The 22,934-nt window shown below is 55.2% G+C and overlaps 1 protein-coding gene across 2 annotated transcripts; it reads left to right on the forward strand.

Moving 5' to 3' along the window:
• Positions 1–1,300: 1,300 nt before the first annotated feature.
• LOC121168245 (pleckstrin homology domain-containing family O member 2-like) lies at positions 1,301–22,086 on the forward strand. 2 transcript variants are annotated; one of them, XM_040998158.1, is made up of 6 exons: positions 1,302–1,413; positions 6,683–6,832; positions 11,000–11,116; positions 16,170–16,274; positions 17,049–17,147; positions 19,534–22,086. In XM_040998158.1, exons 1-6 carry the CDS (start codon positions 1,402–1,404, stop codon positions 20,545–20,547), a joined length of 1,497 nt encoding a protein of 498 aa, XP_040854092.1. In that variant the 5' UTR covers positions 1,302–1,401; the 3' UTR covers positions 20,548–22,086. The 2 variants fall into 2 exon arrangements, with proteins under 2 accessions (XP_040854093.1, XP_040854092.1); XM_040998159.1 differs by lacking the exon at positions 6,683–6,832 and having other exon boundaries at positions 1,301–1,413.
• Positions 22,087–22,934: the final 848 nt, after the last annotated feature.

The raw sequence follows: 22,934 nt of genomic DNA on the forward strand, positions 1-22,934 counted from the left end.
AATTCCCTGAGCCCTGGCATGAAGCAGGGCTGACCAGGAGAGCAGAAGGGAGGGGACAGCGCTCAAGGCTGGGATCTCTCTCCGGGTCTCCTGGTCTCGGCTGCTCCCAAGGAGGAGGCAAGGAGCGTGGTGAGGATGAGTCACTCCTAGATAGAAGTGGGGGAGGCGGCCCTCGGATCTGGGCCCAGAGAAGGGCAGGAGAGCATTGCGCATGAGGCCCCCACTAGAACCAAGGGGCAGCCCCCCACCTCCCCGATCCGCAAAGGACCCAGGGTCCAGACTGCCAGCCCCAGGAGCTCGCGTTACACGATCCTCTGGACACAGATCTAAGTTCGGGGCCGGACTCCGCCCAAGGGCCCCGGGTTCGGGGAAGAGCCGTGAGGAGGCCGCATGTGTGGGTCCATGCTGGTCCCGCATCCCCCGGCCCCTGGCAGGCCGCATGTGTGGGTCCATGCTGGTCCCGCATCCCCCGGCCCCTGGCAGGCCGCATGTGTGGGTCCATGCTGGTCCCGCATCCCCCGGCCCCTGGCAGGCAGCATGTGTGGGTCCATGCTGGTCCCGCATCCCCCGGCCCCTGGCAGCCTCCTCCACCGCAGCCTTCCATGCGACCCCGCCCGGCCCCGCCCGCGCTCGCGCCTCGGACACAGGGCCGGAAGCCTCGGCCCCCGCCCTAGCCGCGTCGTGGGCAGCCAATACTCAGGCGCAGCCTTGTCCCCTCCGGCGCTGCCTTCTCTCCCCAGCCCGCTCCGCCCGGCTCTTTCCCCGCCCGGCTCCCTTCCCCGCCCAGCCCCGGTGGAGCTCCGCTCGGTCTCCGCTATCCCGACACACGCCCGGCCCCGCCCCAGCAAGCCCCGCCCCGGCGCGGCCCCGCCCACAGCTCCCGCCCCGGCGCGGCCCCGCCCACAGCTCCAGCCCCGCCCCGCCGCGGCCCCGCCCACAGCTCCGGTCCCGTTCCGCTCAGACTCCGCCTCACCACGCCCCTCCCAGAGTGACTCCGCCCACACGCCTCAGGCCCGCCCCCCGCTCAGGCTCCATCCTCGACCCGCCCCAATCCCTGTCCTTGGCTCGGGGTCTCGGTCCGGTCCCGCCCGGCGTAGGCCCCGCCCCGGAGTAGGCCCCGCCCCAGTTCTGGTCCCGCCCTTGCCCCGCCCTCAGCCATACCCGGTCCCGCTGATTCTCGAACCTGCCCAGTTGGTGTCCCCTTTTCTGCCCGGGCTCCGCCCCTGGCCCCCGGAAGCCTCTCCCCGCCCCCGGCCCCGCCCTCCCGAAGTTTCTTGGGCCCCGGGCGGCCGGCGGGACAGAGCGCCGGGAGCCGCCGCCCGGCGGGGCGTGAAGAACACAAGCAGAGCCCTCGGGGCGCCGGGAGTGAGCAGCCGAGCTGCCGAGCTGGGCGGACTCTCCATGGAGGAGGAGGTGAGGGCCGGGCGGGGAGCTGCGTTGGGGTCCCGGGAAGGCCTTCCTCGTTCCTGCCCGCTCCCCTGCTCCTCTGTAGGCAGATGAGGCAGGGGCGAGGTACGGACTGCCTGCTCCTTCATGATGTCTTGGCTCTCAGCGACCGTGGGCATCGGAGCTGTTATTGTTCCCATTGGATTGACTGGGAGACTGAGGCTTCAGCCACTTTGATGAGTTACTGGCTGTGGCCTGGGTTAGTTTTGACTCCCTGCTCCTGCCAGGTCGGATTCTGGGTGGGTGGGGGGCGGACTTGTGTATCTGTGTGTAGAGTTCTGTAGCAAAGATATGCCTAATGGTAAGAGTGTCTGAGAAGCCGGTGATGCCACTTTTATACCTACCCTGTCCCCTGCCCAACATCCCATCCCTGGGAGCTCACACTAGCTGAGACTCCCACCCATGCTGGGGTGGGGAGGCTAGGGGCTGCACCTGCAATACCTTGAGCATCCCTCTACCTGCTCTTGACACTCTAGTTCTGGGCAGGAGCTGGGCACTCTGACCCCGGCTCTTGGCTTGCAAACTCATCCTGCCCCCCTTGCCACCATCGTCCAAATATCTAGTACTTAATGTATGCCCACGGAGTGAATAAATACATCAAGAGGGGCCCACAGCCTCTAGCAGGAAGTGACTTTGCTTCTTATCCCGTGGGTGCGCGTGTGTGTGTGTGGGGGGGTCCCAGCTGCTTCCCCTCCCAGCCCAAGGCAAGGGGATGATGTATCTGTCTAAGGGAGGAGGGATGTTAGGAGATGAAACTTTCTCTCCTGGGGCAGGGGAAGGGGCAGGCTGCTGCAGTCTCTGGGTCCCACCTCCCTGTTTTCTGGGCCACTGTCCAGGAACAGCCTGGCTGTTTGTCGTAGGGGCTCCCTCCTGGGCTGGGCCTTGCGATTCTGTGGGGTGGTAGATAAGTCACTTCCCCTCCCGGCCTGCGTTTCCTCTTCTATAAAACCCGAGGCTTAGCCTCCTCCCCCGAGGGCTTGATGATGTGATTGTGGCCCCCTCTCCTACTGAGTGGGTGGAGGAGGGTAAAGGACAGGCCAGTGTGTTTTTGCTGTGGTTTCTTGCTCACTGTCCCGGGTGGGGCTGCTGGCTGTGAGGGCTGGGCTCCTGCTCCTCGCTCGGCCTCTCCCCTGCTCCTGGAGGATGTGGCTCGAGATTGCTCCATCTCCTGATCAGGCTCTGCTCCCCTCCAGTTATAGGAAGTTCTCCTGGGCTCTGCCCAGTCCCCTGTGCCTTCTGGCCCCGAGTCTTTAACACTGTGCCTCTCTGACTGTCAGATGCCTCCAGTCTTGAATACACCAGGACTCTGGTTTGGTTTCCCTAAAATGTCTCTTAGATCAACATCACTTGCTGTACCCCAAGAGCCCAGGCCACCTGCATCACCTAGATTCCTCATGTCTGCTCTGGGCGTCTTCTGTCTTGCGTCCTGACCATCCTCTGTCTCAATGACCACCAGTGTGTGCAGTGGGCTGGTAGTCCCCATCCTGGCTGGGGCTTGGGAAAGAGGTACTGACCTGGCTGCTAAGTGTCTGTGTGCTGTGTTCCCTGGGCCTTGGTGTGCACATCTGTACAATGAGAGTGTGCTGGTCAGCCATGGGGTCGTGTGTGTGTCTGTGTGTGTGTGTGCAACAGATCTGAGAGCTGCAGATGTTGGGGGGAGGATCCCACTGCTGCCACTGGTACCAGGTTGGGAACCCCAGATCCAGGTTTTCCTGTCTCCGCCCTGTGGCTTTGCCCCTGCCCGCCTGTAGTCGGGGCCTCTCTGGCTTGGCCTCCGTCAGCTCCTGGCTGTCTGCTTGCTTTTGCCCGTTGAAGACACACAGGGCACCCAGCTCATCTCTGGCCTTTTCTAGGCTGTGCTGTCTGGAGACACCCTTCCTAAAGGGCTTGGTAGAGTTTTGCTATCTCTTTTTTTTTTTTTTTCTTTTTCTTTCTGCTCTAAACTCTGCTGCCTGCAGGGACTTTCCAGAGTAACCCCGAGCTCTTCCCCCCAGCACCCCTACAGGCTGGAGTCCTCTCAAGCAGGGGATCCCACTCCATCTCCTAAAGACTTCCTTAAGTGGAACCCTTCTGTGTCCCCCCAGGCACAGCCTGAGCCTCCCAGCTCTGTGACTCGCTGGGTTCTTAGAGAGTTGGTCGGAGCATCACCGGGCAAAGACTGTTAAAAGCTGCCAGTCTTGTGAGACAGCGGCTGATCTTTTCTGTCCTCTGCTCTGTGGCTTTCCATCTGTCTCCACTGTGTATGGGGACCTGACTTAAAACACACATACACATGCACACACACACACACACACACACACACACACACACGAGAGAGAGAGAGAGAGAGAGAGAGAGAGAGAGAGAGAGAGAGAGAGATCCAGAGACTGCCCCATGGCAGAGCAAAAGGGAGCCAAGCTTGTGCCTAGGGGAGCACTAGGAGCTGCTCCTAGCAGGCAGGGGGAGGCCTAGGGAGGACGGCTGGGAGGGAAAGAGGCAAAACAGGAAGAAGAGCAGTCCGCTGGGCACTAAGCGGACAGGAGGGCCGAGAAACTGGGCTGAGCAGGACAAAACCTCCCCTGTGAACTCTGCCAAGGGGTGGGCCCCTTATTAAAACTTCTGGGACACAGCCAGGCCCCCTGGCGGGAGGAGGTCTGAGGGGGTAAGTTTGGAGGCCAGTGGGACCTTGGCCTCTGGCCAGGCCTCCAGTAGGATAGCCTGGCTGTGGTTCACACCATCTGTACCCCCTCGCATGTTCTTTCCCCTCTCCTCCCAAAGTGTAGTGCTGCTCAGTCCCACCCTGTTGAGTGCTCATCCGTGCAAGGGCCTGGCCTTGGAAGGTGTGTTGCACACAGACTACAAGCAGGGCTACAGCTCTCCAGTCTGTGGGCTACGGGAGAGGTGGGCAGGGGTCCCTGGGTAAAGGATGTTCAGAAAGATTGCACTCACATGGTGGTGGTGGGGGTGGACCCCCTGAAAATCAAAGGCTGAGATTAAGGTTCAGAGATGGAAGATCTGGCAGCAACTACACCCCCACCTCTGTCCCTTTGCAGTTCCTCATGCCTTGTTTTCTCAGGCCAGAGCCAGGAGCCAGATAGCAGGAAGTTGGACTAAAAATGGAGGAGCCAGGACTCGAACTAGCAGTCTCCCATGCTTGGGATGCCAGTGTCGTGAATGACAGTGCCTTACCCACATTGCATTATTTCCCCAGTCTTTGTTTCCGGAAGACTAAGTCTCCCCTTCTGCTTGGAGGCCTAGGCGGTGGCCAACGACTACAGCTGCTAATAGGAAGGGTGTGAATGTGTGAAACGTGGGGTGGGGGCACCACTTGCCTAGTTCCTCTCTTGAAGCCCTGGCCTGTGACAGGCTACAGGGGCCACCTAATATATGGTCGCAGTAGCTGTGAGGGGAGGTGCAGTTGAATGCGAGATGGGCTGGAGGTACCTGCTGCTTGCTGGAGGGCACTGGTGTCCCCTCTTGCCCTGGACAGGGTGATCAGCCTCTATTTTCCTCTTTCCGCTCTATCTAGGAGGACCATCCAGAACTTCCTGCACCCTCATTTCTCTTACTGTCTGTAAGTTAGGGAGAGGTCCCATATTTCCAGACATCTGAAGCTACCAGCTGCAGTCCAGAAGGGCCTCACCTTGAATTAGGAATTAAACCTGGAAAGGGGGGGTCCCTGAGAGCCAGAGGGGATACCAGTGAACACATTTATTGAGCAATTACTGTGTGCTGGGCACTGTATAGGCACCATAGTGAACAAAAGTCTCTGCCTTTAAGAAATTCTATTCTTTACAACTTCTGTCAGTGTTTCCATTTCACAGATGGAGAAACTGAGGCTTGGCGAGGTTAAGTGGCTTGCGTCTGCTCTGCCTGAGTTGGGCTCCAAAGCTTAGACCCTCTACCACCAGGGTGTGCCATGTCATGAAGGGGTGAAACCCTGGCCTCTAGGTCTGGGCTTGTCCTGCCAGAGGCAGCTGTGGCCTTGGAGTGTCCCTGGGGAGGGGTGTGTCTCTTTTTCAGGCCCCCTTTTTTGGAGTTTTATGTAAATGACAGCACAGTCAAAATTAGTCAGTGCCGATTTCCTTCTGGCAGCTTCTAGAGTCTGTCTTACTCTTGGCGGTTGCTCTTCCACTCTCTGCTCCGAGTTCACTCCATAGCAGTTGATTACAAAGCAGTTGGGTGCGTCTTTATTTTCAGTTCATAGCTATTTCTTGAGTGTTAATACTGTATACAAGAACAAGGCAGGGGGCCCAGAGATGAACTGACACCATCTGATAGGCAGGTACCTGCTACCCAGGAACCCAGGCAGGTCGTGGGTCTTGGATGGGAACAAGACAGGGTCTGCAGGGCTCCTCTCTGCTCCCTGATTGTGTCCTCCGCAGCACTGCCCACTGGGTCACGTGTGCACGTGTCTGTGTGTTCACCTCCTCCCTCTCCCCACCACGAGGGCAAGGGCTGTGTGATTTTATTTTTCCACCACATTACAAGTGCCCAGTCCCCTCGCTGACCGTAGGGTGGAGCGGGAAAATGCAGGGGTGGAGATCTGTGCTGAATCAGGACTCTGTCCCTTCAGCCCATCGGTTCTCCATTCTGAGCCATCTCACTTTGCCATGGCATGTGGGTGACAACCTTGCTACCTTGGAGGTGGTTACAACAGTTTAAATGAGATGATGGAAGGTGGTTTTTGGCCTGATGGTTAAGGCCCTGGTTATGTTACCGCATTCCAGAGCTAGTGCCTAGGTTTGAATTCCAGATCCAGCTCCAGATTGCAACTTCCTGCTAGTGTGCACCCTGGGAGGCAGTGGTGATGACTCAAGTACTTGTGTCCCTGCCACCCAAGTGGGATAATTGGTACTGTAATTCTTGACTCTGGGCCTCAACCTGGCCCAGCCCTGGCTGTGGCAGGCATTTCAGGGGAGTGAAGCAGCTCGTGGAGCCATCTCTCTGTTCATCTGTTTGTGTGTCTTTCTGCCTCCTGAATAGATACAACTTTTAAAAAACAAGACTGCTTGTGCAAAAATGTCATACAGTGACTCAGTGCAAGGTGCCTGCTGCTGTTATCACTACAGCTGCTGTTGGTACTGTCATTATTTCTGACATAGGATTAGCAAAATCTGCCTTGGGGATTGTGGGGACGCTCATAAACCATGATGTCATTAGGTGCTTGTCCTATGGCCACATCCCTTGTATAGCACATGAACCGTGTAGCCACGTGGTAGCAGTTCTCCTAGCATGTCCTGGTACTGTTTTCCAGGGCACGAAGGATGGGGGCGAGAAGCCTCAGAGTACACGGACTGCGGACAAGGCTGGTTGGATCAAGAAGAGCAGCGGAGGCCTCCTGGGGCTCTGGAAAGACCGCTACCTGCTTCTCTGCCAGGCCCAGCTGCTGGTCTATGAGAATGAGGTGAGCACCTGCTTGGCTGTGAGTTTGAGATGTTAAGGGGGCAAACGGACAAAGATGAGGACAGCCTAGGTCAGCAGGAGGAGTCAGCCTGGGATTGAAGACCTGATCCACTTGGTACGCTCTGTGCCCCTTGCACCAGGGCCTAACCTGTGGATCTCTGTGCCCTAGGGTGGGAACGCAGTTCACTAAACCATTGAACTAGATGTGCATCTGGTTTGTGTCTCATTAGTTGTCTACCCATCCTCTGTTAACTTCTTGTCCTAGAGCAAGGTGCCCTGCGACTGATGTCCAGGGCTGAAGCCTGCTCTGTGTTGCCCTAGCGTTAGGAGCAGCAGTTGGGACTCACACTTGTTGGCAACTCTTACATCCCTTGCTTAAGGCATTGGCAGGGATCACACAAGAGTGGATGACATGCTGTATCTTACCCAAGAGGATGCTGAAGTTCCCAACGGCCAGTAATTGTTCAGCATCTTACATCAAGCGGGGGAGTCAGGCCAAGCAAGATACGTTTTTGGTGGAAATGCTCAAATATGTCAAATGCTCTCTGCCGTCTTCGACAGAGGATTTTAGCCTGAATGGACTTTGCCCTGGTGGCTCCGAGTCACTTGTCAGGCTGTCCTGTCCCACCAGACTGACCTTTCCCCTGTTCTCAGTCCATTTACATCTAACTCCCAGCGGGCACTTCTACCCTTGGGCCTCCATATATTACTGGTCTCTTCTCACATCAGGTCTTGAGCGCCTTCTGGTGTCAGCAGACTTGGCATTTGACAACCAGGCCCACTTGCATTGCATCTAAGAGAGAGTAACATTCCAGGCGAGGGCTTAGGCACAAAAGTAGCTTCTCCTTGAGGATGCTGTTTGTTATGGGCTTGGGGACTGTGTCACTCTGTGCCTTTGACAGATGAAATGTATGAGGAAGAGCTGGTCCCGGGGAGAGGAAGGGGCAGGAGGAGGAGCCAGCCTCTTCCTCCTGCTTCAGGGCATCTTGGCCAGGACAGTGTAGTCCCAGGCCAAAAAAGATTGGGCAGTTTGGAAAGATTCCGAGCTGCCTTTCTGAAGCACCTTGATCTTTCCTGCTAGATTTGGGGAACTTGTCAAGTTGGGGGGGGGGGTCAGAGAAACGATGGCAGGAGTACCAGGGATGTGGGTGGGGGAGACAGACTATCCCCAGATGCTTCATCCTGCTGCTCTGGCCAAATTAGGATATGCCACAGCTGCAAACGTGGCAGGAGGAGGATATTTTTATCAATAAAGGGGGGTTGTCACAGCTTCCCCCAGTGCCAGCTGCCACAAGAGTTGAGTGACAGGCCATCAGCTTTCAGCTCGCCAGGCTCTGCCCGATGTGTGCTGGACTGCCTCACCACATCTGGCTGCTGCTGGGAAGCAGCAGTGTGTCCAGATCAGGCTTGAGAAGACAAAAAAAACAAAAAGAGGTCATCCTGAGAAACCTAAATGCCATTTCAAGAACTCAGCTGTCAGTGGTGGGGCGCCTGGCTGGAGTCGGAGTTGAGCAACCTCTGTTAGCACAATTCTTTCTGCTGTACGGAGTGAGTGAGAGAAGGTTCTGGACTGTGATGTTCCCAAGATGTTTCCCCGGCTCAGCCTCTGAACTACCGGAGCGCCAGGATGATTCAGCGTTTCGGGTAGAGTTAGGGGGGCGGCAGATGATGACCCGGGATCTGCAGCTATGGGGAGCTAGGCAGGCTGTGGTGCCCTGGGGCCAGTGCTGGTTTAGTTGGGTAGGCCATGGACCTGACGCAGGTGAGCTACCTGCCCTGGATGCTCTCACTGTGTGTGTGTGTGTGTGTGTGTGTGTGTGTGTGTGTGTGTGGAGAGAGATGCGCTTTTCCCGCAGGCTGTGTCCCTTGGCACCCTGGTGGGTGTCTATATCCTGCAGGTGTTCTAGAAGTTTTTGTCTGTCCCCAGCAGGGAACAGTGGGGGCCTGAAGAAGTTAGAGTGTCCAGGCACAGAATGCAGGAAAGTTTCCTACTACGGATGGGTTTTCCTAGCCGTTGTGTTGAATGGAGGAACCCAGAGGGGCTGGAAGGCTAAAGGTTGGAAAAAGACACGTACAAGTGAAAATGGTTGAAAAGATATGTGATTGAACCTGGATGGGAGACCTGAGCCTGCTTTGGTTTTCGGAGCCCTTTGTACCGGGGGCTAGTGTCCGTCAGGGGTTACCCACCTTGGCCACAAAGTATCGGCCTCCCACTCTAGAGAGCCTGATGTAATGGGTGTTGAAGTTGAAGTTGCCTAGGCTTTTGTTTTTTTTTTTTTTCCTTATTTGTTTTAAGATTTATTTATTTTTATTGGAGAGGCAGAACAGATTTATAGCACTTCAAAGAGAAGATTTAACCATTGAACCAACATGCAGGGCTCAAATCTTGCTTTTTTTGGGGGGGAATTTTTTTATTTATTGGAAAGTTACATATACAGAGAGGAGAGAGAACGAGGAAGATCTTCTGTCCATTGATTCCCCAAGTGGCTGCAACAGTTGGAGCTGAGGTGATCAGAAGCCAGGAACCTGGAGCCTCTTCTAGGTCTCCCATGCAGGTGTAGGGTCCCAAGGCTCATCCTTGACTGCTTTGCCAGGCCTCAAGCAGGGAGCTGGATGCTGGGATTAAAACTGGCTCCCATATGAAATCGTGGTGTGCATGCAAGGTGAGGACTTTTGCTACTAGGTTACCATGCCGGGCCCAGGTCTTGGAGTTGTTTTTTTTTTTTAAGAGTTATTTATTTTTATTGGAAAGTCAGATATATACAGAGAGGAGGAGAGACAGAGAGGAAGATATTCTGTTTAATGATTCACTCCCGAAGTGACCACAATGGCTGGTGCTGAGCCAATCTGAAGCCAGGAGTCAGGAACTTCCTCCATGGGTGCAGGATCCTAAGGCTTCGAGCTGTCCTTGACTGCTTTCCCAGGCCACAAGCAGGGAGCTGGATGGTAATCGGAACTGCTGGGATTAGAACCAGCACCCATATGGGATCTTGGCACGTTCAATGTAAAAACTTTAGCTGCTAGGCCACCGTGCTGGGCACAGGGATTCCGATTACTTTAAGATTTATTTCTTTGGAAGTTAGAATTGTAGAGAGACAGAAAGACACATAAAGAGCTTCCATTTGCTGGTTCACCCCCCCCCCCAATGGCTGCAACAGCTCAGGGCTTAGGCCAGGCTGAAGCCAGAAGCCAGGAGCTTCATCTGGGTCTCCCACATGGGTGGTAGGGATGCAAGCACTTGTTCCTTCTTCCATTGCTTTTCCCAGGCTGTTAGCAGGAAGCTGGATTGGAAATGAAGCAGCTGGGACATAAACTAGCACCCATATTGGATGCTGTCATCTGAAGCAGTGGCTTTACCTTGCTACACTACGGCTGCGTCCCTAAGAATTTGCAGTCGTTAACAGGTTTCTCAGCTGTTGTTAGTGCTGCTGGCTGCTGACTACGGCTGCACAGAGCAAGCTGTGGAGGAGTCAGTGCTCAAGCCCGTGATGAGGGTGTCTGTGATGGGCTGGGCAGGGGCCCAGCACATGGAGTCAGTGGGTGATAGTATCAATTGGGCTCTGGCCCTTGTCTTGAGGTCTGTGCCCCTAGAGCAGATCACGTCACCAGGAACCCCATTCTCTCTGTCCAGAAAAGGAGGTAGAGGTTGAGGGTCTAGGCTCTCCAGGAGAAATCAAGACCATCCAAGCAATAGGTTGCTTGCTGTGGGACACCTGCTAACCAGTCTCCAGGGCTGTTACTGTTTTCACTTCCTTGCACTCCCATTGCCCAGGATGGATAAGTCTGAGCCACGCCAGGAAGTTGTTCCCGCTCCTGTAGATTTCCCCTGAAGAGGACCCAGTGGGCTACCATCATCCCGGCCAGCTTCAGAAGAGGCCCCTGCTTGGCAGAGCCTAGGGTTCAGGGCTGGGAGGAAGCTGTGTTCTGTCCTGACCACTGGGTAGGCCAGGTGCCTCATCTGGAGTCTTGCAGGCTGCCCTCCACTGGGTACCTCCTGGACACTCTGCACTTCCAGCCTCTGAATATAACCTCTTGCTGCTGGATCGGTAGTCTGGGGTCTTCCCTCTGACTGAGAGGTCCTCACCAAATGGGATCCAGGTCTGGGCTCAAGGGTCTGGATGGGTCTGGTTGTGACTGGTTCAAGTCCTTCCTGTCTCTTGTTCCCCAGGACGAGCAGAAGTGTGTGGAGACGGTGGAGCTGGGCAGCTATGAGAAATGCCAGGACCTCCGTGCCCTTCTCAAGCGGAAGCACCGCTTCATCCTGCTACGATCGCCAGGGAACAAGGTAGGCAGGTGCCTGCTGCTGCTGCCTGACCTTTCTGTAGGCCTTGGGCCCCTTGCGAAGATGACCCTACCCGCAGAAGGCAGAGCCAGGTCACACCCCTGGACCTGCCTGTTGGAGTGCAGCTGAGGCTGGGTGGTTGCCATAGGGCGGACCTTTCATTCATTTTGCCTTGGAAACATCCCTCTGCCAAACTCCACCAGGAACTGGCTGGTGGGGAGTGAGAAGAGGGTTCCTGTCTCCTTTCCCTTCCAGATGTGGCCCTCCCCTCTGGGGCTGTGGTTGGACAATAGCCTTTGGGAAGTTGGGCCTTTAGCCTTCCCCACATCCCAGATGCAGGAGGCTCAGGACTGAAGCTAACAAAGATGTGTGTGTGGTTTCCACCTCCTCAGCTCCTGACAGTCTGATGGAGTCTAGGCCAAAGGAGAAAGATGCGGCCTCTCCCACCCCAAGCCTTCCGGATGGACTGCCTCTGTTTGCCTTTGCCCTGGGCTCAGCATTAGGAAGCGCACCCCAACTTCCCTCTCCTTGCATTTTTCTTTTGTGGCCATAGCCAGGTTGGGAGAATCTTCCTCAGGCCCGGCTTCATGAGTAGGTGCAGCCTTTCTTGGGTCAGGGTCTGGTAGGTGTCACCACACGGTTGCCTTCACAAATGTCAAGAAGGCTTTCAGGTTGGAGGCCAGTGGCTATAGCACCTCGCGCCAGCTGTCGCCACACCTCACCCCAAGCGCTGCCTGTCATGTGCAGCGTAGCAGAGCGGGGCTGAGTCACAGAGGCTGGGGGCTGGGAAACAGGTCTGGTCTGGGCCTGTTGGAGGCTGTTCCGCTTCTCCCCAGCTTTAACAGCTAGGACCTCAGTGTCCTGTAGTCCCTGTGCTCCTGGGCCCTGGAGATCCTAATTGTTTTTTTTAAGGCGCCACCATCTCCGCCAGGTAAGTATGTGGCCCCAAAAGATGGCGGCATGACAGAGACTGTAATGTTTTGAACCCTGTGTCCTGCTCTGCAGTGTGTTGAGACCAGCAAGGTACCAGGCCAGTGATGGGGAGCTGGAGGATGTGTCCCAGGGTCCAACAGGGGTCTAGGCTTTGCTTGTGATCTGCTGTGGCAGGTCCCCATTTGATTTTCTAGGCCTTGGAGCCCCTAACTGGTCCCAGAGACTTGTTTCTTTTCTGAGTGCAAGCTGAGTGTGTGAATGTGTGTTTGGGAGAGAGATTCTACGCAGGGGTCTGGCTCTTGTGTATGTACTGCCTGTGCAGGTGCCGGGGCCTGGCTGGGCGTGTGGCTCTCAGGGTGTGTAAGTGGTGCCCTTGCTGCTGCATGATTACCTCTTTCCCTCGCTCTGAGAATCAGCTGGTGGTGGGGAGGTGGCCCGAGCCAGCCTAGGGTGGAACAGCTCCTTGTCAGCAGTGTCAGCCAGCACTCTCCCCTTCCCCTAACTCTCCTGAGAGTCCAGGCTGGCTCTGGGGTGATGCTGGGAGCAACCAGTGGGGAAGTGAGGCTGGAGGCAGGTAGTAGGGACCTCCGGTGGAACAGCTGACCCTGGTGCTGGGTGTCTGTCCGTTACAGTCCCAGAAGCTCACACAGGAAGAGAGAGGCCCAGAAGGGAGATGTGGACCAGGCCCAGGGACCCACGTCCCCCACTGCCTCTTGCTGTCCTCTGCCTTTCCCATCGGCCTGGGTGTTCCCCATCTTCAGTGAGGCAGGCCAGTGTGGAGGTCATGTGACCTTGACTGTCTGCTCCTAAGGCTGCCTTTTTTTTCCTCCCCACTTCTAATCAAATAAACAAAGACTCCAGTGTCTTGCCTGCCTCCTCCCCCTGCCTCTCCATCCCCACACCCCTGGCCATGAGGTCACAGGCAGACGCTGCCAGGAAGCAGGGTGGCCGCTGCTGGGCCCTGCTGTCCTGCTGGTCTTGGCCAGCTTGGCCCTTTCCTGTCTCCTTCCCCTCCCCCCTTTTCCTCCCTGGCATCTTGTCCTTCTCCCTTTCCCAGGCTCGCTCTGTGGCCAGTCCTGTGAGCCTCTCAGCTCCTCGCAGGGCCTATGTCCCTGGAGCTCTTAGAAGGGATCTGTGAGGCCTGTGGACCTATGGGACACAACTTGTTGATGTCCCAGTTGTTCCTATTCTGAGCATCCATGGGGATGTCAGACTCCTTCAACCCAGGATGACAGGGCACCCTCAACTAGAGCTGGGTCCCTTACAGCCTTGCCTTTCTTCTTGCCGGGACTCTTTGCTATACACTATGTCTTCTAGGGCAGGGTAGGTGTTCGGGAGCCCACACCTTCCCAGTTACTGCCCTCAGGTGGGCTGGGCTTGTGGAGAAGGGACAGGTCTTGTCAGTTGGATCCAGTAATCCTATTTTTGTCCCTTTGAGGCTTCACAGGAGAACTGGTGCATCTGACCATTGGGAGCTGCCCTCTTGAGCTTGCTCAGTACTTCTCAAGCTCTCTGGGATGTCAGTTCCTTCCCCACACAGGCGCCCCAGCAAGCCAAAAGCCTGGAGCAGGAGCAGCAGCTGGGGTCAGAGGGACCAGCCCTGTGACCCATGTCACATGGCTGGGTAGCCTTGGTAGCCCCCAGATGTGGTGTGGCCCCTCCCTGAGAGCCCCCAGTGGGTCCAATGGCTGGTCCTAGAGGCAGTTGCCACGGCACCCTGGAGTTTCCTGACTTCACTGTGGATCTGCAGCCAGGATTGAGTTTACCCTGGTCATGCAAATGAACACTTGGCTGTGGCCCGGCCTGGGGGAGTGGGTGGGACCCTGGGCCCTGGAGGAGGAGGCTGGCAGCCAGGAGGAAGTTATATAATGAAGATGCTGAGGGGGCCAGGCTGACCCAGGGGTGTTACATAACCGGGAGAGTGGCGGGAGCAAGGCGCCATCTAACACCAGCCTGGGGGCTGGGCAGGCTGGCCACCACCGACAAAGAACTAGGGCATGTTGAGGTCAGAGAGTAGGCAGCCAGCCCAAAGAAAGTGAGGAGAGGGGGGCAGGGAACTTGGGAACCAGTTCATTCATTCATTGGCTCATTCATTCAGTGACTGTTTCTTGAGTGCCTACTGTGTGCTAGGCCCTGGATTGCATGGTTGTGCTTCCCCAGCCTTGCTTTGTAGGAGGTGGATTTACCAGTTTTCATAAAGGCAAGTTTCTGGGATTCCTGTTCCTTAGTGTCACTCTGCCCAGCTCCACGCAGCACTCTAGACACCTTATTGTTTTCCCCAATTTTTACTTCATATTATTGATTTAAGTATATATTTTAAAGATTTTATTTACTTATTCAAAAGAGTTACAAAAAGAGATGGAGACACACACACACATACACACAGAGAGAATGAGATCTTTCATCTCTTGATTCACTTCCCAGATGACCACAATGGCAAAGATTGGGCCAGGCTAAAGCCAGGAGCCAGAAGCTTCTTCCAGGTCTCCCATGTGGGTGACAAGAGCTCTAGCACTTGAGCTGTCCTCTATTGTTTTTTCCCAGGCACGTTAGCAGGGGTTTGATTGGAAGTGGAACAGCCAAGGAAGTGATTGGAAGTGGAAGAGCCAGCACCCATATGGGATGCCTGCATTACAGGTGGCAGCTTTTCATGCTATACCACAACACCAGCCCTCACCCCAATTTTTACAAATTGTGGTCAGGAATAGATATTTGGCCTAGTGGTTAAGATACCAGTTCAAGGTGCCTGCATCCTACAAGGATTGCCTAGCTTCTAGTCTTAGCTCTTTTGCTAATGCGCACCCCGGGAGTGCAGCCAGTAATTGTTCAAGGGGTTGGGTCCCTGCTGTCCATATGGGAAATCCACATAGAGGTTCAAGCTCCTGGCCTCAGCCTGGCCCAGTTTTGGCTGCTGCAGGCATTTTGGAAGTAAACCAGCAGATGGGAACTCTGCCTGTCTGTCTCTCTTTGAATTAAATAAATAATACAAATCACAGGCAGATGTTTGTAGCATAAAATTCACCATGGTGATTGTCTTTAAGTGCTGTTTCATAGGGCTGTACAACTAGTACCACCATCCATTTCCACGGATCTTGCTGTCTTATAAAAGTGAAACTGTACCCATTGAAAAATGATACATCGTTTCCTCTCCCCTGAGGCCATGGCAGCCAGCAGTTCTGCTTCCAGTCTGTGAGTTCTGACTGCTAGGTCCCACCTCTAGGTGGAATCACAGGGTCTTCATTTTTCTGTGCTTGTTCTTTTTTTTTTTTGCTCAGCCTGCTGTTTTCAGTTTGTCTGTGTTGTAACATTGGTCAGAATTTCCCAACCTTTTTAGGCTCTGTTACATGGAGAGTCTGCATCTTGTTTCTCTGTTCATCCATAAATGGACACTTGGGTCATTTAGCTGCTGTGAATATTGCCACTGTGAGGGTGATTGTAAGAGTGAGAGGCTTATTTATTTTTTTAAATGATCTTCCTGGCTCTAAGCGGGTCAAGGTGGAGGCCTCACTGCTCTGACTGCCTTGCAGGTGGCCCCCACACATGCTCAGAGCCCCAGCTGAGTGGGTGTGGGAGGGGTGGAGAGTCAGGAGTCGCAAGCTCTGTCTTAGACTACCTTGACCGAATAGCCTCCCATTTTTGTATATAAGGTGGGGTGGATTGCAGCTGAGCCCAGTGCGTGAATCAAGGCCAGAGAGGGGATGATGGAACATTAGGCATCCAGGCCTATTTTCCAGCCTTGCTTAGGGCTAGGTATGAGCTTGTCCCTGTGGGCCTCCCCAGTGGACACTCCTGGTGCCTGTGACCTCTGTTGTTAAACTCAGCCTTGTGCTGCAGTCAGCCGGGAACTTCCCAGAAGGGAGGCAGCTGACCTGAGGTGAGGGTGAGCCTGGATCTGGGCCCTTCCTACAGGGTGGGGCCAAGTTCACTCTGAGCCACTGCGAGCTGCTGCAAAGGGAGGTCTCCCTGTGCCAGGTCTTTCTCCTTTGTCTTCAGTCCCTGGTGTGGAGGGTGGAGGAACGATGGGTGTCATTTTGATTGAACTTTGGGATCTTGGGGGGGAAGCTTTGTAAGATCTCCAGTGCTGTTAAACATCTGCTTTCCACCTTACCTGGTTCTCCTGCAGGTCAGCGACATCAAATTCCAGGCCCCCAGTGGGGAGGAGAAGGAATCCTGGATCAAAGCCCTCAATGAAGGGATCAACCGGGGCAAGAACAAGGCTTTTGATGAGGTGTGTTGCCATACCACCATAGCTGGTGTCATTGTGCTGGTGCCCATGGTGATGGTCAGAGAGGCTCAGGGCAGGCAGGTGTCTCATGAGATTAGGATCTTCTAGGGGGATTTTGTCCTTAATTGCTTAGACTTTTAGCTGTTTGGGCTAAAGTGGACCCCGGGGGCAGCATTGTAGAATGCTGACACCCAAGGACAACCAGTGTGTCCCAGCAAGTGCCCTCTGAATATCCAGGGACACTGACTCCTAACACTATGTCCCCTTCTATGTGACATGATTGGGTGAAGGCACAGAAATAGAGTCCTACTCCTTCTCTGAGGAACAGATGATGTGTCTCCCTGGAACTACCTACCCCCGATCATACACAGCCTCATGGAAATAGGTCCTGTAGGGTTCAGCATCCAGGGATTCCCAGTTATACGTGCCCCCTTCTACTTATTCTACCAAATGCCCAAGTTCAAGGGGCCAGATGCTACCTTTTCCTGGGATGGTCCCAGGGGGACACAGAAGGGTAGCAGAGGAGGCCAGGTCCCAGGAAGAAGCTCATGGCCTTGCCTTCCTTCCATGGCTAAGCCCCAAAGTGTCCCCAGGTCTATTGGAAGCTAGTGGGCCAATTGAGGTGACCAGGGCGGCTATAGGGACCCAGAGCACCATGCGGGGATGCAGAAGACTGCAGCAGTCAGTGGGGGCAATGACCCTGTTTCTGTATCAGCTCAATGCCAGAGTGTTACCCCCATAAGCCTGGGGGTGCTGACCTGGCCCCTCTCTTTCCAGGTGAAAGTAGACAAGAGCTGTGCCCTGGAACATGTGACGCGTGACCGGGTGCGAGGAGGCCAGAGGCGCCGGCCACCAACCAGAGTCCACCTAAAGGAGGTGAGGCCATGCAGCTTGGATAGGGGGAGGTTAGTTCATCCAGGGACCCCAGCTGTTTAGGGTGGCAACTGGCCTCAGGGACTCCTCCCCCACCCACCCCCCGACTTTTTTTTTCCTGAGGCCATGCAGAGATGGGTTTTTCTAAATGGTAGTTAGGAAGTGTGATGGAGACAAATGTTTTTCAAGGATACATGAAAAAGTTCATGGAAAATGTAATAAAAATCAAAGCTTATTTTATTGCAAGCATTTTTTGAAATGCATGCTTTCTTTTTTTTTCCCCCCTCTTATTTTCACATTAGGCATTTTCTATAATGTTTTTGAAGTGCAGGTGCAGGTTTCACTGTCCCTGAGCTCATAGCCTTCTCATGTGTTGGATGCTTTGCCCTTGGCCAGAGCTGGTACCAGAGGGAAGCAGGCCCAGAAGGCTGGTCCCTGGCCTTCAGAGCTCAGCTTCCAGCTGGCTGATTGACCTGCCCACAGACCGCTCCAGGCCATGCTGTGCTGCATCTCTGTATGGAGGAGGACTTACCAGGGCAGGAGGGACCATGGAGCCACGGGCATCTGGGCTGACCTGGAAGGGCAGGAGGACTTCAGGGGGCACACTGGGAGCGAGGGGACTCCCGCGTGGGATGATGGGAGGCTGAGACAGCTCAAGGAGTGCCCAGTAGGCTGTGTGGCCCGAGAGTCTGCTTGGGAGCTGTGGGTGGAGGATAGGATGTTGTGGAAGTTTGTGGTATAGGAACTGGGGTTGGTGCATTCCAGGGATCAGTTTGTGGCTCTGGCTGGAGTGGCAGGGTTAAGGGCCTCCCATCCTAGTGGGAGGACCATGAAGGAATGGGGAGAAGTGGCCCTTCTCGGCTCCAGGAGGCAGTGCAAGGGAGGTCCCCCCAGGGAGTCACTCAGCTGGTTAAATGCATCAGGAGCTTCTCAAGTCTATGGAATAGACAACGGGAGGCCCTGGGAATAGAGAATTTGGGAGACCATGTGGGCAAGGGGTAAGAACAGGAGGCCTGATGACAGAACTGAGATTTTGGAGGCCAGAAAAGAGCCTCAGCAAGTGCTGCGGTGGGGGCGCTGGAAGGAAGCCAGTGGGGAGTTCCGGAAGAGGAAGCCAGGGAGAGAGGGCACTTCAGAGAGAAACAGGTACAGGACTTGCAGGTCATAAATCAAGTTGGCAGCTGCAAATTCCCCGTGCAGGGCTTTGGAAAAGGCAGTTAACTGCAAGTGCAACTTGTTTTCTAAGAGTTGAAGTCAGCTTAAGGCTGAGGTAGGGTCCAGAGTTGGGGGTGCCCTGGGGGAAGGCATGGGGCAAGAAGACCCCAGAGCAGTGGAGAGTATATTTCTGAGATATGGCAACCTGTTCCTGGAGCCTGCACAGAGTGGCTGAGGGAGCCAGAGAAGAGGGAGGTCTGACTGCCTGACAAGAGATGGCAGCCTTGGAGGGAGACAGCAGTGTGTGTGTGTGTGTGTGTGTGTGTGTGCGCGCGCACGCACACATGTGTGATGTGCACACACATGTGTGAGTTTGTGAGTGTATGCTTTGTATAAACTTGCATGAGTGTACTTATGTTTGTATGTGCGAGCATGAGCATGTATGAGTGTCTGCATGATGATTATGCATGTATATATTTGTGTGCATATATGTGTGTATTTGTATGAAGATGTGTGTGTGCATGTGCTGGGGGGGGGGCTCTGTGGTGGTACCCAGTTCTTGAGAGCATGTGTGGGCCAGAACACATGGGCCTAAAGGGGAGTCAAGGTCCCACCCAAGACCCTTGCCATCTCAAAGACCAGGGGAAAGGCCAGCTGCCCAGCTGCCCAGCTCTGCTGCAGGGTCTCCGAGGCTCCCTGAGAGAGGGTCTCCATGATCACAGGGCTGGCTGCACAGAGCCCGGTGGAAGCAGCTGCTTGCTGGTGCCATGTTCTCCACTGACAGTTGGTGATGGTCGGGGAGCAGTTACATTGGCAGATAGGACGGGTCTCCAGGAAGGCTGAGCAGAAGGGACTGAGTGTAGGTGATTGAGGGTCCTATAACTGAGTCCTGGTCCCTCACCAGCTGGCTGGGCATGGTGGTGGGCAGAATGACTGCAAAGAAGGGACCCAGCAGAGGATCATCCCCTGCCACTAGAGGTGTCATGCTGGCTGGCAGGTACCAGGCTAGGCCTCTGAGAGAGGACACCCTGGCACCACCTACCTGCCCAGTGCATCCCAAACAGAGAATTCTTCGGAGAGAAGAGAGGATTTATGGGGAAATAATTTTAGCTTCTAATCACTAAGCCTTGGAAGCAGAAGCAGAGGGTGTGGGGCTGGGGCTGGGACACCTATGGGAGGGCTGGGAGACACTTCCTTGAGGAAGGTGGTGCCCACTCACTGTCCCCACCCCTAGGTCGCCAGTGCAGCTTCTGATGGGCTTTTGCGCCTGGACCTCGATGTTCCGGACAGCAGGCCTACGGGATTTGCCCCAAGCAATGATGTCAGCACGACCCAGCCCCGGGAGAAACCCCGGCCCCCCATGCCTCCCACCAAGCCTTCCTCAGCACCCGAGACCAGCAGCCTCGAGGATGCGGTGGAGATTTCTGCCTCAGAGAGAGCCCCCACCCCCAATTTAGCCAGCACCGAGTTCAAGCCTGAGAGCCAGCAGGACCCAGAGACCCCAAAATCTGAAGATGAAGGCCCTAAGCAGCTGCTCAGCAGCGTCTTGCCTGACAAACTGACTGTGAGCTGGGAGAACCCTAGCCCCGAGCAGCCCTCCACCCCAGAGAGTGCACAGACAGCCCAGGGGCCCTGCTCTGAAACCTCTGAGGCCCTTCCCAAGGAGCGTGGGGAACCCCCAGCACCCCCACCCAAGAATCTTTCGGAGAAACTGAAAGCCTGCATGAGTAGGTCCCCAGCTTCTGGGCCAGTTCACAGTCCTGGGACTCCTGCCTTGGGCCCAGAGAAGATCTCTGTGAATGGTGTGGATGATGGTCCTGAACCTACCAGCCCCTCCCAGGCCCTGAGCACCACCGGAACTCTCCAAAAGGGTACAGCAGCATCCACGGCACCGCACCCCTGGGACCTACCACCTCAGTCCCATCTGCGCTGCTCATCTCTCGGCGACCTGCTCGGGGATGGCCCACAGCGTCCAAGGCAACCTGGGGAGCGGCTGTACCGGGCCCAGCTGGAGGTGAAGGTGGCCTCAGAAGAGACAGAGAAACTGCTGAACAAAATGCTGAGCAGCGAGCCGACGCCCCCGAGTGCCGAGGCCTTGCTCAGCCAGGCTGTGGAGCAGCTGAGGCAGGCCACCCAGGTCCTGCAAGAGATGCGAGATTTGGGGGCACTGGGCCAAGAGGCCCCAGCAGCAGGACTGAAAGAGAAACGGAAGGAGCTGGTGACCCTCTACAGGAGAAGTGCACCTTAGGGCCTGCCAACTGCCCTGTTCCATCCATTTGGGCCCAGCCCTGCTGGGAATGGGCTTTTGCTTAGGCTGCCAAGGGGCCCTCAGGCCAGGTGGAAGAGACTCCTCATGTTCTTACTGTCCTGGCCGCTGGTGCCAGGCACCACCTGAGGTGGGGGCCTCATTCTGGCCATCCAACCTTTGAGCTCTGTGTGGCTGCCCTGTCCTAGGCCTTGGGCACAGTGTTAGGGGTTCCTGGGTGTCGTGTCATCTCCTTGCCTCGGCCCCAGTAGTTGATGTTCCTTGAAACTGGCCCTGTTCTGAGAAGCCACGGCGGCCTTGGGCTTTGTTGGTTCATCCCTCTCTGAGCCTGTGGTCTTCTCTGCAAAGCAAGGGTTTTCCCTGCAGTCTCTCACACCCGGAAACATCCCTTAGTCTCATTTGTGCCTTGGGCCCAGCTTGTAGCAGCCTTGCACATTCCTGCAAATGAGCCCTAGCGTGGCCCAACCTCAGTAAAACCGGTAGGTGGCCACGAGGAGTCTGCCCTCAGGTGGATTTGTTTGAGTCCCCAAAGCACCTCCTCAGCCTGAACAGGTCCAGGATCCTGGTAGTTTCTTCACATAATGATATAAGCACATTGGAGCAGGAAACCACATCCCGTTCACCCTTCCCGCACCACGTGGGCTACTCCTTGGCAGAAGAGGTATTTTCTCCTTTCCTTCCTGGTCCTTCTGGATACCTGCTCCTCCCCCAGCTCCTCCCTGCTCCGTATTATCCCCCCTCTACCTGTGCTGCAGGACCATGTCCCATCTTCATTCTGCTGTCACGGCCGGTCCGAGGGCAGAGCTTGTAGGTGCAGAGGTCCTGTAGGTCTGAGGGGCTGTGCCTGGTTCCCCAGGCCTTGCCATTCTGCTCGGGATGTGGAGGCAGGGTGGAGGAGTGAGCGGGAGCAGCTTCCGACAGGAGATTCCTGCTTGTGCACTTTTGTTTACGGAAAGGGAAGGGAGGGTCGCAGCAACCATGCCCTGGTCTTTCTGCCCACTGCCGCCTGCCTGCCCTCCCCTGGCTACCATTTGTGCCCACTGGGGCCCACCCATGCAGGCCTGCGCCTTTGTTGCTGATCTGTCACTTTGTTCTTGGGGGTATTGGGCAGCAATCAAGAGGTACAGACAATCCACCCTGTGGCCCTCCTTGGCAGGGTCGAAGCAAGCCGTCCTTGGACCAAGTGGTTTCCATTCCACTGTCTGCGCCCTTCTCTACTGTCTCTAGCACTGATCAAGTGCCCACAGTCACGTGATTGCCTTGTCCCCATGGGGAGCAGCCAGGCTGGATGAAGCTTTAGCCAGGCCACCTGCTTCCAGGACGTGGAGGCCGCGTTTCCTCCTGTGTCAGGTGACTAGTGGGCGACACTGCCTGGTTCCTATGAACTGGGCAGCCTGGGCCCTGGGGCGGGGGAGGAGGAGCAGGAATCTATAGGGGAGCTGTCCAGGGAGGAGGGCGGTACCCAGTGTCTTCTGCCTCAAACCTGTCTTGAAGTTTGGCAATAAATCTCTTTTTATGGAACTCCTCTGCCCCAGGCCTGTCTGTGGAGTGGGGGTCAGCTCTAGGAAGCAAAGGGTAAGGCGGCTAAATGCAGCCAGCCAGACTGAGCTGGGTTTCATGGCCAGTTCCCTCCCTCTGCTTGTTTCCACAGGCTGGGGCCAGGGTCAAAGAGAATGGTGCTTTCGACAGTTTTTCTAAATGTTTTATTTGGAAGTAATTGTAAACTTAGAGTGAAGTCTCAGGAATTGGAGTAGCACAAAGAACACAGTATTGGTTTGCTCTGCCGGGCATTTCCTCTCCTTTACATGTGCACATAGTTTTTTCCTGAATCACTGGAAAGTTAGTTATCATGGTCCTTGATCCCTAAATACTTCAGGGTGTCATTTCCTAAAAAGAAGGCGTGTTCTCTCCTAGAACCGTGATGCATTCAGCCATATTAGTACAGTTCACACCGATACAAACCGTGTATTGTTTTTATTCCAGTGTTGCCATCTGACCCCATTCCATCCTCCCCCCCACCCTCCTCAGGAATCCCACACAACTGTCATCCTTGTTTAGTCTCTAGTCTGCAACCTTTGCACAGTCTCTTTCATGACACTTTTTTAAAAGTTGCTTTTATTTGTTTTTATTTTATTTGAGATGTAGAAAAAGAAATTTTCCATCTGCTGATTTATTTCCCAAATCAAGCTAACGGCCAGGGCTAGGGTAGACTAAGCCAGGCTGAAGCTGAGAGCCTGGAATGCAGTCCAGGTCTCCCATGTGAGTGGCAAGAACCCAAGCTCTATGAGCCATCACTTACTGCCTCTCGGGGTGCACGTTAGCTGGAAAGCTGGGTAACTTGGGACTCAAACCAGGCACTCCAATATGGG

The sequence above is a fragment of the Ochotona curzoniae genome, unplaced genomic scaffold (assembly GCF_017591425.1).
Source record: "Ochotona curzoniae isolate NIBS_2020 unplaced genomic scaffold, NIBS_Ocur_1.0 patch79, whole genome shotgun sequence".
Lineage (NCBI taxonomy): Eukaryota > Metazoa > Chordata > Mammalia > Lagomorpha > Ochotonidae > Ochotona > Ochotona curzoniae.

Coding starts and splice junctions, on each gene's coding strand:
- LOC121168245 (XM_040998158.1), top strand. Junction 6,833..10,999: donor TGCTGGTCTATGAGAATGAG/GTGAGCACCTGC, acceptor CTTGTTCCCCAG/GACGAGCAGAAGTGTGTGGA. Junction 17,148..19,533: donor CCAGAGTCCACCTAAAGGAG/GTGAGGCCATGC, acceptor CCCCACCCCTAG/GTCGCCAGTGCAGCTTCTGA.